The sequence below is a fragment of the Geotrypetes seraphini genome, chromosome 3, assembly GCF_902459505.1.
Source record: "Geotrypetes seraphini chromosome 3, aGeoSer1.1, whole genome shotgun sequence".
Taxonomy (NCBI): domain Eukaryota; kingdom Metazoa; phylum Chordata; class Amphibia; order Gymnophiona; family Dermophiidae; genus Geotrypetes; species Geotrypetes seraphini.
In genome coordinates, this window is record NC_047086.1 from 372,271,505 (window position 1) to 372,285,585 (window position 14,081).

Here is a 14,081-nt window from a genome sequence, read left to right on the forward strand (position 1 = left end):
AGATTAGATTCCTTGAAGGACTCCTCAACTTTAGGAAAGCAATAAAAACATACCTCTTCACGTAACTCCCCTGTCCGTGACCCATGGATTACAAAGAAATATATATTGGTACCAGATCCCGGTATGTGTCACATTAGGAAAAAACTTGTATTGATCAGTTTTGCACTATGGCAAATTGTAACCTGTAAACTGTATATTAGTATTAAAACCCCTAGTATGTGTCAAGTTATGATAAAAAACTTGCATTGTAAACATGTACTGTAATTATGGAAAATCATAACCTGTTAGCTGTATAGTATATGTATGTCTATCCTGTAACCCGTTCTGAGTTCTTTGAGTAAAAGGGATAGAAAATGAATAAAATAAAATAAATAAAAAAATACTCTCGTTTAGATTGATGCAATAGCTACTTTTGCTTTGTAGTACATTCCTTCCAAATCTCCCTAACCTCTACTAAGCAACTCTTCCATCAAAGACTAACTTCCCTAAACCTTTTTAGCTCTTTAAATGAATATTTAAACCAGAGAGCCGGCTTCTTTTTTCCTACTAATTGCTTTAAGGAGTAACCTTATCCACTCCTTAAGATTCTTTAACCACTGTTCAATATCTCACCCACTTACATATTGCTCTCCTGATTCAACAAATGTCCTAACATGTCCAGAAATCCAATGTTAACCCTTTAATTCATCTAATCAACACTGCACATACTCCTTCTACTGCCAATTTCCTATTAAAGGAGAAAAATGATTGAACCACAGAAAATCGCAGCACAAATTTTCAAATGACAAATCTCCCATCATTTTCCATATCGCAAAACCAATAAAATCTAAAATATCCTCTGCTATGAGAGTAGAATTCTTTAACAGCAAGGATATGTAGCATGGGGCGCAGCCTATAGTCTGGGATGTTGTTCAGGCTGATGAAGGAGGAGTTGAGCAGCTGATCCGCCAGGCTAGTGATGGTGTAGAAATCTTGCTGCATAGAAGGCCCCGCATTCCCCAGTATGTGGAAACTGTAATCAGACAATAGACATCAGAAGAGAAATGTAATGAAACCAACAAGCAAGCTTACTTGTGCTCCCAGTGCATCTGAAAGAGGAATAAAGCACCAAGAGGAAGAAAAAATATTTAATGAGTTGAAGTCAGGTGATGATCACTGTAAGACTGAAAGGTGCTAAAGGCGTTCATCAAGACCGCCCTGGAGAATGATCATAGATACATATCAGAAGGTGGTTTAAGGAAACTTGATAAAGCATGTTAGGTTTAAACTTTCATGTATTAGAGTTACATTACATTACAGATTTCAATTCCGCCATTACCTTTCGGTTCAAAGCGGATTACAAAAGAGTTAAGGAAGTTGGGTTACAAAGTTAGATCAGAGATAGTTTCCAAGAGAGGGTTAAGTAGGATCAGGGGTTAGGGAGGGGATGGTAAGAAGGAGGTATTTGTGGTATTAAGCTTTATTCAGGGATTTCTTGAAGAGTATAGTTTTTATTTCCTTTCTGAACATCTTGTAGTCTGGGGTTGTTATCAATAGGTTGGAGATTTGGTTATCTATTTTTGCTGCTTGAGTGGCTAGTAGGCCGTCGTATAGTTTTTTCCGTTTTACTTCTTTGATTGGGGGGTAAGTGAATAGGGTGTGTGTTTTTCTATGCTTGGTAGAGGTAGTTTGGATGAGGCGGTTGTTTAGGTAGATTGGGCTGTCTCCGTTTATAGTTTTAAATAGTATACAGTAGAATGACCAGTCCAGGGATAAGATATATGGAAAACTATTATGAGGGTACTCGTATCGCTTCTAGTTATCTGTTTAGAACTCCTCAAACTAGGGCAACTTGCTGCCATAGCTATTGCCAAGGTTACTGGGCTAAGAGTTGCCACCATTTCTGTAAAAGAGGTTGAGATGGGCTTGGGAGCAGCTGCAATAACTTCACCAGAACATAATTTCATAACAGCACAAGTTTGGAAGGCATAATAAATGTATTTTATTTTTATGATGTAATTATCACCTTCCCCTTTCCCAAACTCCTCTTGTATCTATGTCAATGTCTTCGTACTGATTTGCTTTTAACCAGCCCCCCCACCCCACCAATTTATATTTTTTAAATCTCTATTTTTTAATATTGTAAACCGACCAGATACATGTTGATGGTCGGTATAGCAAATTATTAATAAAAACTTAGAAACTTCATTTCATAAAGGCATAATCAACGTCATAAGCTGTTATACTTTCTCAAAGACATGGGGTTTACTGATCCCAATAGTGCCTTAGTTCTAATGCCTGATACTCTGTGCCAAAACATTTCAAGGCCAACTTCAAAGTGGAGGAATACTAGTTTGATGAGTTGGAAGAGTAGATGGTTCCTGGGCTTTTTCCTAGACTTCAGAGTAGTATGATCAGTCCCTAGGTCAGGGGTTCCCAAACATGTCCGGGAGGAACCCAAGCCTGTCAGAGGTTTTCAGAATATCTACAATGAATATGAATGAGATATTTGCATACCAAGGAGGCAGTATATGTAAATCAATCTCATGAAAGAGAGATTAAGTACTTACCCTAGTTGATAGGTGAGACATTCTAAACAGTAGGGTTATTTCCTCATAGCTACTGCAGGAGGAATCTATTCCGGATTTTTCATTCTGTATCTGTTGTACTTCACTGGGCTTTCTAGCTCCACCTTCAGTTAGTACCCAAGCACATAGAACCACCCAATACACATGAAGTAGAGGCACCTGTAGCAACAGGCTTAAATAAATTGTTCTGCACAAACAGTAAGTAAACAGTACCAGTAACCGCCAACAAAGGCTTAGAAACCACTCCCCAATAAATTGAAACATATATACAAATTCTTCCCAGCCCTCAAGGGCTGATAGACACCCAAGAATCAGCTTGAAGAAACATAAACAGACTGAAAAGTGTAAGCAGGCGCAGGAAGGATTAGGCGGGAGTCTAGAATGCCTCACTTATCTACTGGAAAAGAGCTTACCAGGGTAAGTACATAATCTCTTTTTCCAGTTCAATAGGTGAGACATTCTAGACAGTAGGGACGTACAAAAGCAGTCCCCCAAAAAGCTAGGGTGGGCTTGCTATGCCGACCCTTTAGACCAAGGACTCAAAGGTGGAGTCTTGCCACCACATCTACTCTGTAGAACTTCGCAAATGTGTGAAGAGAAGACAATGTTGTTGCTTTGCAAATCTCCTCAGAAGATCTAGCTTCGGCCCACAAGGAAGCCACACTCCTGGTAGAAAGCACCTTGACGGAAACAGGGGACTGTTTCCCTGTAAGAATGTAAGCTGAGACAATGGCGGGCTTCTTGAACCAGAGGAGTGCTCTTGGTTCCTCCCTGGCAATTGACATAGACTACTGCCGTTGCATTACCAAAGAAGACCTTGACTGCTTGGCCCTCCAGTTTTCTGCAATCTCCTCAGAGCTAGCCAAATGGCTCTGAGCTTCAACTGGTTGAGTGACCATTTTCGCTGAGAGTATGTCCAACTAACTTGAGCAGGAGAATGATTACAAAGGGCTCCCCAGCCTCAAAGGCTGGCATCTGACATCACCACGATCTAGAAAGCAATGTGTAGTGGTACACCCCCATGGAGCGATTACGGTAGAAGTCACCAATCCATGCTTGCTCTAACTTCCAGAGTCTAAGGCAGACAGGCTGGCAAAGCATCCCTATGCAGAGCCCAGTGAGAGAGCAAAGCATACAGAAGAGGACGCATGTGCACCTTCGCCCATGGAACCACATCCACTGTGGCAACCATGAATCCCAGAAATTGAAGATAATCCCATGCCGACGGAGCTGTCAGTGTCTGCCAGTAGGCATTTTAAGATAGACTCAGCCCGCAGCTGAGTCAAAGAGAACTCCCAGGTATTCCAGCGATTGCGGGTGTGTCAGATGGCTCTTCCTGTAGTTAGCAATCCAGCCCAAGTCCTCCAGCACCTCAAGTAAGGGTGAACCTGGAGACCCATTTTTCGCATGTAAGCCAACACTACAACCATCACCTTGGTGAAGGTCCGGGGTGCTGTCGCCAGACCTGAGAATTGGCAGCTGTCCAAGAACATGAAACTGAAAAAAGTTGCGGTGGGCCGGAATAAAGGAAATGTGCAAAATGCTTCCATGAGATCCAGAGAGGTAAGAAACTCTCCTGGGGCCACTGCTGCAACAACTGAATGTACGGCCTCCATTTGAAAGCTACATTCACGAGCTGCATATCCAGAATAGGCCTCCAATCTTCTGAGCCTTTCTTGGGCATGAGAAGATTACCCAACTCTGAGCGTATGTCACCGTTTCAACCACAGATTATGTGATTATACAACATTTCAAAACAGGGATCACTGAATTCTATTTTTTTATATATTCATCTTTTGATCTTAATATTTTCTTTCCCCTAACATTATTCTTGGTTTGACTGAAATTTCAGAAGTAAAGTAGTTGAGTTGATGGATCATTCGTGAGGCTGTAGGAATTTTCTCAGCTTGACTAGAATGTTTTGTTTTCCTACTAGATAAAATGTTTTTACAAATACGTTGCAGGGAATTGCCCAGAACCAGATCTGTATCACTTCTTGACTTAGGAGGCGAGATCCTGTTCCCTCCTGTTTGTTGACATAGCACATCACTACTTGATTGTCTGTTCGAATAGGTACTAGAGAATGACATGGTGGCTGTTACCTGCGGCTAGCCGCGGGTAACCCGCCGAAACGGTGGAGGGGAAAAAGTGCTCGGGGACAAGGCCATCCACCGCCCCATGGAGTGATGAATCGCCTTGTCCCCGCAGCTATGAGAGGGAACATGCAAGGTCACCGATCGCGTGCGGCCCCCTCCCTCCTTCCTACCTACCAAATCTATCTCCCTCCCTCTCCCTTACTTTCGTGGCGTGTTGTGGCATTAGTAAAATAACTTGCTCAAAGCCGGCAGAGCCTGCCTGCAGTCGTGTGTGTGTGGGTGGAAGCTTTTCCTCTGATGCAACTTCCGTTTGCATCAGAGAAGAAGCTTCTGCTCACACACACGCGACTGCAGGCAGGCTTGGCTGGCTTTGAGCAAATTACTTTACTATCGCGCCACAAAGGTAAGGGAGAGGGAGGGAGATTCTCGGGCCACGCAAGGGGTGCTGAAGGGTGGTGAGGTGGAGAGAGGGAAGGGTGGTGGTGGGAAGAAGACACTGAATGGAAAAAATGAGGAAGGCAGAGTGGGGAGAAGACGCTGAAGGGGAGAAACGGGGAAGACAGAGTTGGGAGAAGACGCTGAAGGGAAATGGGGAACAGAGAGTGGGGAGAAGACGCTGGAAGGGAAGAAGACAGAGATGCCAGACTATGGGGGAGCGGAGGGAAGAAGATGGATGCAGACCAATTGGGGGGGTGAAGGGAGAGGCACAGTAACAGAGCAGATGGAAGACGCTGAGAGAAGACAAGACAATGGATGGAAGAAATTGAATGATAAGATGAGGAAAGCTGAAACCAGACAAAGGTAGAAAAAAAAAATATTTCTATTTATTTATTTCTTTTTTGCTTTAAGTTAAAGTAGTATATTAGTTGTGTTGATAAAAATTTATAAACAAAGCCCTGCCAGCTGAACATCTCTTTCTCTAGTTCAGCAGCCAGAACTTTGATTTACAAGGAAGGAATAAGCTAAATATTGCAGTACTGAGGCTTGTATTGATGCTGCAGGGATAGTAGTCGCGGGGATGGGGCAGAGACAGTGATTGCGGGGATGGGGCGGTGACAGGGACGGGGTGGTGACGGGCACAAATTTTTTCCCTAAGTCATTCTCTAATAGGTACTACTTGATTGCGAAGGCAATCCTGAAATGAAGGGCATTCCAGAAAGCTCACAACTTGGAGACTGAAATGAACATAGGTAACATAGGGATGGGATGGTAACATAGGGATGGGAGGGGTGGGGAAGGAAGAGCTGTTTCACATTATTTAGGAGGACTAGTAGGCAATTGAAAGATGTTGTATCCATCTGAACTTCTCTTGGCAAATTTGAAATTCTAGGTGTACAGAGTGTAAAGAACTGACTTCTTATTCAAAGAGGGGGATTGATTTGTATATGCGACAAGCAAGAACCCTTCCATGTATTGTGACTATCACAAAGAAAGTAGGCTGACAAAACAGCCCTACAGATCCATCTGGAAATAGTAGCCGTGGATGTGGGAGTGCCCTGCTTAAAAGAATGAGGCAGCACAAAAAGGTCATGGCTAAACTCAATAGTGACCTCTAAATAGCGATATCTGCGGACATCCAATTTCTGCAAAATGCGGTCCTGTTTCTTAGAACCAGTAGGCTGAAAAACAGACAAATGCACTACCTGATTAACATGGAATACAGACACCACCTTCGGCAGAAATTAAGGAACTGTGCGGAGAGATATCTCTGTCTCAGAGATCCTCAGGAAAGGTTCTCTACAAGACAGAGCCTGGAGTTCCGAAACATATCTCACTGAAGTAAGGGCGACCAGAAAAACTGACTATAGTGTCAGGTCCAAGATGAGAAGTATCTTTCAGAGATTCAAATGGAGCTTTGGTGTGGTCAGACAAAACCAAGTTAAGGTCCCACAACGGGAACAGCAGTTTGACTGGAGGTCTAATGCAAAGAGCAGCTTTAAAAAATCTGACCACGTCAGGGTGAGATGCAAGCAAAGGACTAAGGTCCTTGGCTCTGAAACAAAAAAACCCAGCAACTTGGACCCGAAGGGAAGCTATGGTGAAGCCCTTATCGAGGCCCACCTGGAGAAAGGCTAGCACCACTGAAACTGGTACAGATCCACGCTGGCCTGGTCATACTAATGTTGGAAAATCTTCCACGTCTTAGCATAGGCAGACTTCTTAGATTTTAGAAGAGTAGAAATGACTGCATCAGAATATCTTTTGCACTCTAATGCTTCGTGCTCAATAACCATGCCATAAGAGCAAAGCGATCGGGATCCTCCATACAGACTGGACCCCGAGAGAGAAGGTCTGGAAGAGCCTGCAGCTGGAGGCCATGACCTACGCGAAGACGCCATCAGATCTGTGTACCACAGTCTGCGAGGCCAATCTGGAGCCACCAGAATGACCTTTCCCTGCTGAGTCGCAATCCAGCATAAGACCGAACCTAACATGGGCCAGGGAGGAAAAACAAAGTAGAACTCCCTGTGGTACAGCTGTACCGGAGCATCTAGGTCCTCACTTCCGGGCTCGGATCTTCGACTGAAGAATTGGATGGCTTTCGAGTTCTTTGCCATTAGGTCGAAGTGGGGCCAACAACAGCGTCGCACAATGGCCTGAAATGCTGACAAGGACATCGCCCATTCACCTGGATCCAAGGTCTGTCTGCTGAGGAAGTCTGCTTGAACATTGTCAACTCCAGCCACATGCACTGCTGAAAGGACCTGAAGAAATGCTCCACCCAGAGAAAGAGCAAGCGGGCTTCCTGAGCCAGAGAAGCACTCTTGGTTCCTCCCTGGCGATTGACATATGCCACCACTGTCGCATTGTCCCTCCAGAGTCATTTGAAATTTCAGCAGAGTCAAGCAAATGGCCCACAGTTCCAATCAGTTGATTGACTATATCTTTTGATAGGGCATCTAACGCCTCTGAATGGGACGACAGGTGTAATAGGCTCCTCAGCCATAGAAAGTGGCATCTGTCGTCACAACCACCCAAGATGCAATCTGCAGTGACATGCCCCTGGAGGACTGTGGGATGACCACTCATTCTTGCTGGCCCAGGCCTCAAGAGTCCAAGGAAGAGCTATGTACAATGTTTCCATCTGTGGAGCCCAGCAAGAGAGCAACACGTGCTGTTGAAGTCACATATGCGCTCTTGCCCATCTATGGAGGCTGCCAAGGACCCCAGGACCTGGAGACAGTCTCTTGCAGATGGAGGTGCTTTGTCCAGAAGACAAGAAATGCGAGAGCACAGTTTCTGTCTGTATGCCTCTGGAAGATAAACTCAACCAGTTGCCATGCCCTTAAGAGAAGGGAGCCGGCGAGAAGGAAGCCACAGCAGCCGCGTGGCAGAAGAAAGAAGCAGCAGCTTCTTGGTAGCCGGGAGAGGAGAAGAGCGGCGGTGAGGAGCGGGTAGCGGCGAGAGTTAGCTCCGCCCACCCGCGTCACCAGCCGTGACACCAAGCGCCCGGACTCCCCCTTAAGAGGGGTGGTGCCAACGGCGCGCGGCCGTTCGGCACGCAGCGAAGGCGAGCGGCAAAGGCACTCGCCTTAGCGAGAGCACCTTTACGAAGGAGCCTTGGAAGGAGCCCAGGCAGCCCAGCAGCGAATCCTAAACTTCTAACTAAAAAACAAAACAAAAAAAAAACAAAACCTTTTTCTTCTGTTCCCATTCTTCTCTTCTCTCCCTATTCTTTCAGCTAGCTGCACGCCGAGCTAACTCACACTCAGCCAACCCTTTCAGATACTCTCAGCTCTTAACTTCTTATTCTCTCAGACAACCAAATCTTTCATAATCTCGCACTAGCTCTCAGTAAGATTTTTTCTAACTCTCTTTTTCCTTTTCTAATTACTAACAGGCAGACCTAATTCACAACTTGGAAATGGCAGGGAGGACTAGAAGCGCCAAGGCTACAATCAAATCCAGCATTCCAGCCACCATGGGGACCCTGGAGGAGATCACGGACGGTGTACGAAGGGAGGAGGACTCAGGACGGTGGACAGAGGTCTCCGTGCAGACCGAATCCACCCCCCGGCACTACACTACAGTCTCCACGCAGACAGAGGAGGCTGCTCAGCTGGATGGAGCCCTCATGCAGGAACTGTGGAGTCTCAGGGAGGAGGTGGTTCGCCTGAGAAGCATCCGAGAGGATGAAGCCTACATCGACGGAGTCATTCAGGAGTTGTCCCAAATTACAGAGCAGACCCACGACAAGTCCATTCTCGAGACACCCAAATCATCAGCTTTGAAGCCAACATTTGGGATACAGGAAATGGCTGGCGGCAATGACACCTGGCAGTTAGTGACCTCTTCCACAGGTAAACATAGAAGATCCCCCCCCCCCCCTTTTCAATCTCTTCATCCTCTTCTTTTTCTTCCTAACAGGCCAACCCTACATCAACCCCTCAACTCGTCCTGAAGAATAGATTCCAGATTCTTCAGGAAGAAGCTGCTGACAAGGTACAGGAGCAGGCCCAGCACGAAGAACTCGAAAAACAGGAGCAGGCCCAACACGCAACCCCATCTGCTGACCGACTTCCCCCTCCACAGCGGAAGAAGCGCAGAGTTATAGTCATTGGGGACTCCATGCTGAGGGGCACCGAGGGACCAATCTGCAGACCGGATGCACACTCAAGAGAGGTTTGCTGTCTGCCTGGAGCCAAAATACGGGACGTCACCACCAGCCTGGGTAAACTACTTACACCTCATGACCATTTTCCTATGCTTCTTATCCATATAGGTACGAATGACACTGCCAGGAACACCCCGGAGACCATCACCAGAGACTTCGGAGCCTTGGGTGAGAGGCTGAAGCAGACAAGTGCGCAGGTGGTCTTCTCATCAATCCTCCCAGTTAGAGGCAAGGGAAGAGCCAGAGATGAATGCATCCGGAGAACGAACGAATGGCTACAAGGATGGTGTCGAGATATGAACTTCGGATTCCTGGATCATAGAGAGGCACTGCAGGGACTACAGGGACCAGACGGACGCCATTTGACCAGCAGAGGTAAGAACATCTTCGGACACCGACTAGCCCGCCTGCTTCGCAGGGCTTTAAACTAGGTAAGTTGGGGGAGGGAACCTACTCATATACTGGTGTGGAAAGGAACTATCCTGATGGGACAAGTCGACACTCTGTTTCCGAGGTAAGGACCCAATTTGCAAACAGTTCTCTAGGAGCCACACAGACTCAGTCAGGAATAGCCTTACAGGGACTCAACAAACACAAAGTGTGGAGGGCCATGTATGTTAATGCACACAGTTTAGGCAATAAAATTCTAGAACTGGAAACTGAAATTAGGGATGCCAACCTGGACGTGGTGGCAATATCCGAGACTTGGTTCACGGACGCACATGGGTGGGATATGGCTATACCGGGGTACAATCTACTTCGTCAGGACAGAGAGGGCACGTTAGGTGGAGGGGTAGCACTATACATTAAAGAGGACATCAAAACCACCAGGATCACTGATGTCAAGTATACCGGGGAGTCCCTCTGGGTAAACCTGGCAAGAGGTGGCAAAAAATGCCTGTATCTTGGTGTCGTATACAGACCTCCAAGACAACCGGAAGACATGGACGCAGAATTAATTGAAGACATAGAGAATATAACTCTACGGGGCGACACTGTACTGCTAGGAGACTTCAACATGCCTGATGCAGACTGGAACACATTTTCAGCAACAACCAGCAGCAGCAGGAGGCTTTTGACCTCCATAAAAGGAGTACATCTCAGACAGATGGTAACGGAGCCCACTAGGGACCAGGCGATCCTAGACCTGGTACTCACCAACGGGGAAAGCGTCTCAGAGGTCTCGGTAGGAGATACGCTAGCCTCCAGCGACCATAACATGGTATGGTTCAACCTTGGGAAAGGATCCCCTAAATCAATTACAAAAACAAAGGTGCTCAAATTCCGGGGCACCGACTTCGCACGCATGGGAGATTTCGTTCATCAGACGCTGCAGGACCAAGCAGAGACCGGCAATGTGGAAACTATGTGGTCATACCTGAAATCATCTATACACGAAGCAACTAATCGCTACATAAAATCAGTAGATAAAAGACAAAGAAACAACAAACCCCAATGGTTCACTGAAGAGATCTCGCACCTCATTAAGGAGAAGAAAAAAGCATTTCTTTCCTACAAACGTACGCAGAGAAGAGAAACTAAAGTAGAATATAAGACCAGATCTGCATCGGTCAAAACAGCAGTTAGGGAGGCCAAACTTCGAGTGGAAGAAACTCTGGCAAAAAACATTAAAAAAGGGGACAAATCCTTCTTTAGGTATATCAGTGATAGGAAAAGGAACACAGATGGTATAGTACGCCTTAGACAATCGGACAGAAACTACGCGATGGCGGATTCTGAAAAAGCAGAACTACTAAATGAATATTTCTGCTCAGTCTTCACCTTCGAAGCACCGGGACACGGACCACAGTTGATGATAAAACAAGACATGGATGACCCGTTTCAGAATTTTGAGTTCACACCTGGGGACGTCTACAACGAACTGGCAAGGCTAAAGGTAAACAAGGCCATGGGACCGGACAATTTACACCCAAGAGTGCTCAGAGAATTGAGAGATGTTCTGGCGGAACCGTTGGCAGTGCTCTTCAATCTCTCACTAAGTACGGGGATAGTTCCGTTGGACTGGAAAACAGCCAACGTCGTTCCTCTACATAAAAAGGGTTGCAAGGCTGAGGCTGCGAACTATAGACCGGTAAGCCTCACCTCAATAGTGTGCAAACTCATGGAAACACTAATTAAATATAAATTAGATACGATCCTGAACGAGGGAAATCTCCGGGATCCCAGCCAACATGGATTCACCAAGGGTAGGTCATGCCAGTCCAATCTAATCAGCTTCTTTGACTGGGTAACAGGAAGACTGGACTCAAGAGAGTCCTTGGACGTCGTGTACCTGGACTTCAGCAAAGCGTTTGACAGCGTCCCACACCGCAGGCTGCTGAACAAGATGAAATCGATGGGATTAGGAGAGACTCTAACTGCATGGGTTAAAGATTGGCTTAGTGGCAGACTTCAGAGGGTGGTGGTTAACGGTACCTTCTCTAAAATGTCAGAGGTGACTAGCGGAGTGCCACAGGGTTCAGTCCTGGGCCCACTCCTCTTCAACATATTCATTGGGGATCTGACTCAAGGGCTTCAAGGCAAGGTAACCTTATTCGCTGATGACGCCAAACTATGCAATATAGTAAACGGCTATAATCTACAGGATGCTATGGAGCAAGACCTGCGTACTTTAGAAAGATGGTCCTTGATCTGGCAGCTGGGCTTCAACGCCAAGAAATGTAAGGTCATGCATCTCGGTAACGGAAATCCTTGCAGAACCTACACCCTGAATGGAGAAACTTTAACCAGGACTACGGAAGAACGAGACTTAGGAGTAATCATCAGGGCTGACATGAAAGCAGCCACTCAAGTGGAGAAGGCTTCATCTAAAGCACGGCAGATGATAGGTTGTATCAAGAGAAGCTTCGTCAACAGGAAACCTGAAGTCATGATGCCATTGTACAGAGCCATGGTGAGACCTCATCTGGAATACTGTGTGCAATTCTGGAGGCCACATTACCGTAAGGATGTGCTCAGAATTGAATCGGTTCAGCGGATGGCCACCAGGTTGGTCTCGGGGCTAAAGGGTCTCCCGTACGAAGAAAGACTGAGCAAATTGCAGCTCTACACTCTTGAAGAGCGTAGGGAGAGGGGAGACATGATTGAGACATTTAAGTACATCACGGGACGGGTCGAGGTGGAAGATGATATCTTTCTTCTCAAGGGACCCTCGATCACAAGAGGACATCCGCTCAAACTCAAGGGAGGGAAGTTTTGTGGAGACGCCAGGAAGTACTTCTTCACGGAGAGAGTGATTGAGCATTGGAACAAGCTTCCAGTACAGGTGGTCGAGGCACGCAGCATCCCAGACTTCAAGAACAAATGGGATACCTATGTGGGATCCCTAATGAGGTCATGCCAAGGGATAGGGTCACTAGGACTTGAATGAGCGGGTCAGTAGAGTGACAGTATAATTACAATTGTACTTTAGGGGGTCAGTAGACTTAAGAGGGTGGGTAAATGGTGTGGGCAGACTTGATGGGCTATAGCCCTTATCTGCCATCAACTTTCTATGTTTCTATGTTAATTCCCCTAGATATTCCAGGGACTGTGTCAGGATCATATTATTTTTCCTGTAATTCGCAATCCAACCCAGGCCTTCCGGGACTTGGACCACCTGATTCACTGTGCTCTAACTCTTTGGCCAACAAGGGGGCTCTGATTAGACAATTGTTCCAAGTTAAGGTATACTTGCAGCACCATCTTCCTCAAGTGAGCTGCCATGACCACCATCACTTTGGTTAAGGTACGAGGTACTGTTGCCAGGCCAAAAGACAGAGCTGAGAAAAACCACTGAAAAAAATAAGAAAAAAGGAGAGCAGAACAGAAACACTCCTTCAGGCTCATGTGCAGAAAAGAAAAACTACAGGTAGCAGTACAGCTCTCAGTAAAGTACAGAAAGGGTCCGAGAAAAAAATCTAGAGTGGATTCCTTCTGCAGATGGCTCAGTCATTGGGAGATAATCCACTTGTCTAGAATGTCTCATCTATTGCACTAGAATTGGGTTTCAGAACCCAAGGACTGGGATGGGACCATGATGTTAATGTCCAAAGGATGTTCTAAGAACCCAGAAAGTTTAAGAATCCAAACTCTGCATGTTATTTTTGGGTTTGATACAGTTCCAGTATATATTATGATGAAATAAGATGAAGTTAATACTGATGAATGTTTTACCAATATGTATTTTTCTCCTATATATATTGCTTGGACTCTTTTATATATCCTTCTATTTGATTTGTAAATAGATTTTTCAATTAAAAAAAAAATGATTTAACAGCAGCAACAAAAAGCTGTCAAGCTCAATGTTTCAGGTGTGTTGCTTATTTCTAAGCAACCCAGAGCTCTTGAAATGTTATTGTTTCTGAAAACTTGAAGTAGTCAATACTTTGTTGAAGTTATTAAAGTCTGAGAAGAAGGTTCTGCCTTGAGTGATTCTCTTCATAAAGGCGGTTAAATAAATCCCTATAAATAAATGTTAACCCATTCTTTATACTTTTTAGCTCAACCTGCCTTGTGGACAGCAGCTGAAATAGGGACGTTTCCTGGTGTTAATAGTGTTGATAGTAGTAGTAGTAAAGCAGGAATTATCAAATCAGTCTTGAGGATGCACCCAGTTGGCCATGTTTTTAGGATACCCACAATGAATATGCATGAGATAAATTTGCATGTACTACCTCATGACTATTCATTGGATATCCTGAAAACCAGGTTGACTGGGGGTTATCCTGAGGAATGGGTTGAGAACCCCTGTTGTAAAGTTTTGGGCTTGTCATATACAGACTGGCACATTAGCTCACTTAA

At 45.5% G+C, this 14,081-nt stretch overlaps 1 protein-coding gene across 2 annotated transcripts in view; it reads right to left on the reverse strand.

The window, feature by feature from the left end:
* Positions 1-14,081, reverse strand: part of XPO5 (exportin 5) — a 149,803-nt gene that overhangs the window by 22,754 nt on the left and 112,968 nt on the right. For both annotated transcript variants that reach the window (XM_033936609.1, XM_033936608.1), the window contains one exon: positions 876-1,012. In XM_033936609.1, the coding sequence (XP_033792500.1) occupies positions 876-1,012 (137 nt within the window). The remainder of the gene's footprint in view (positions 1-875; positions 1,013-14,081) is intronic.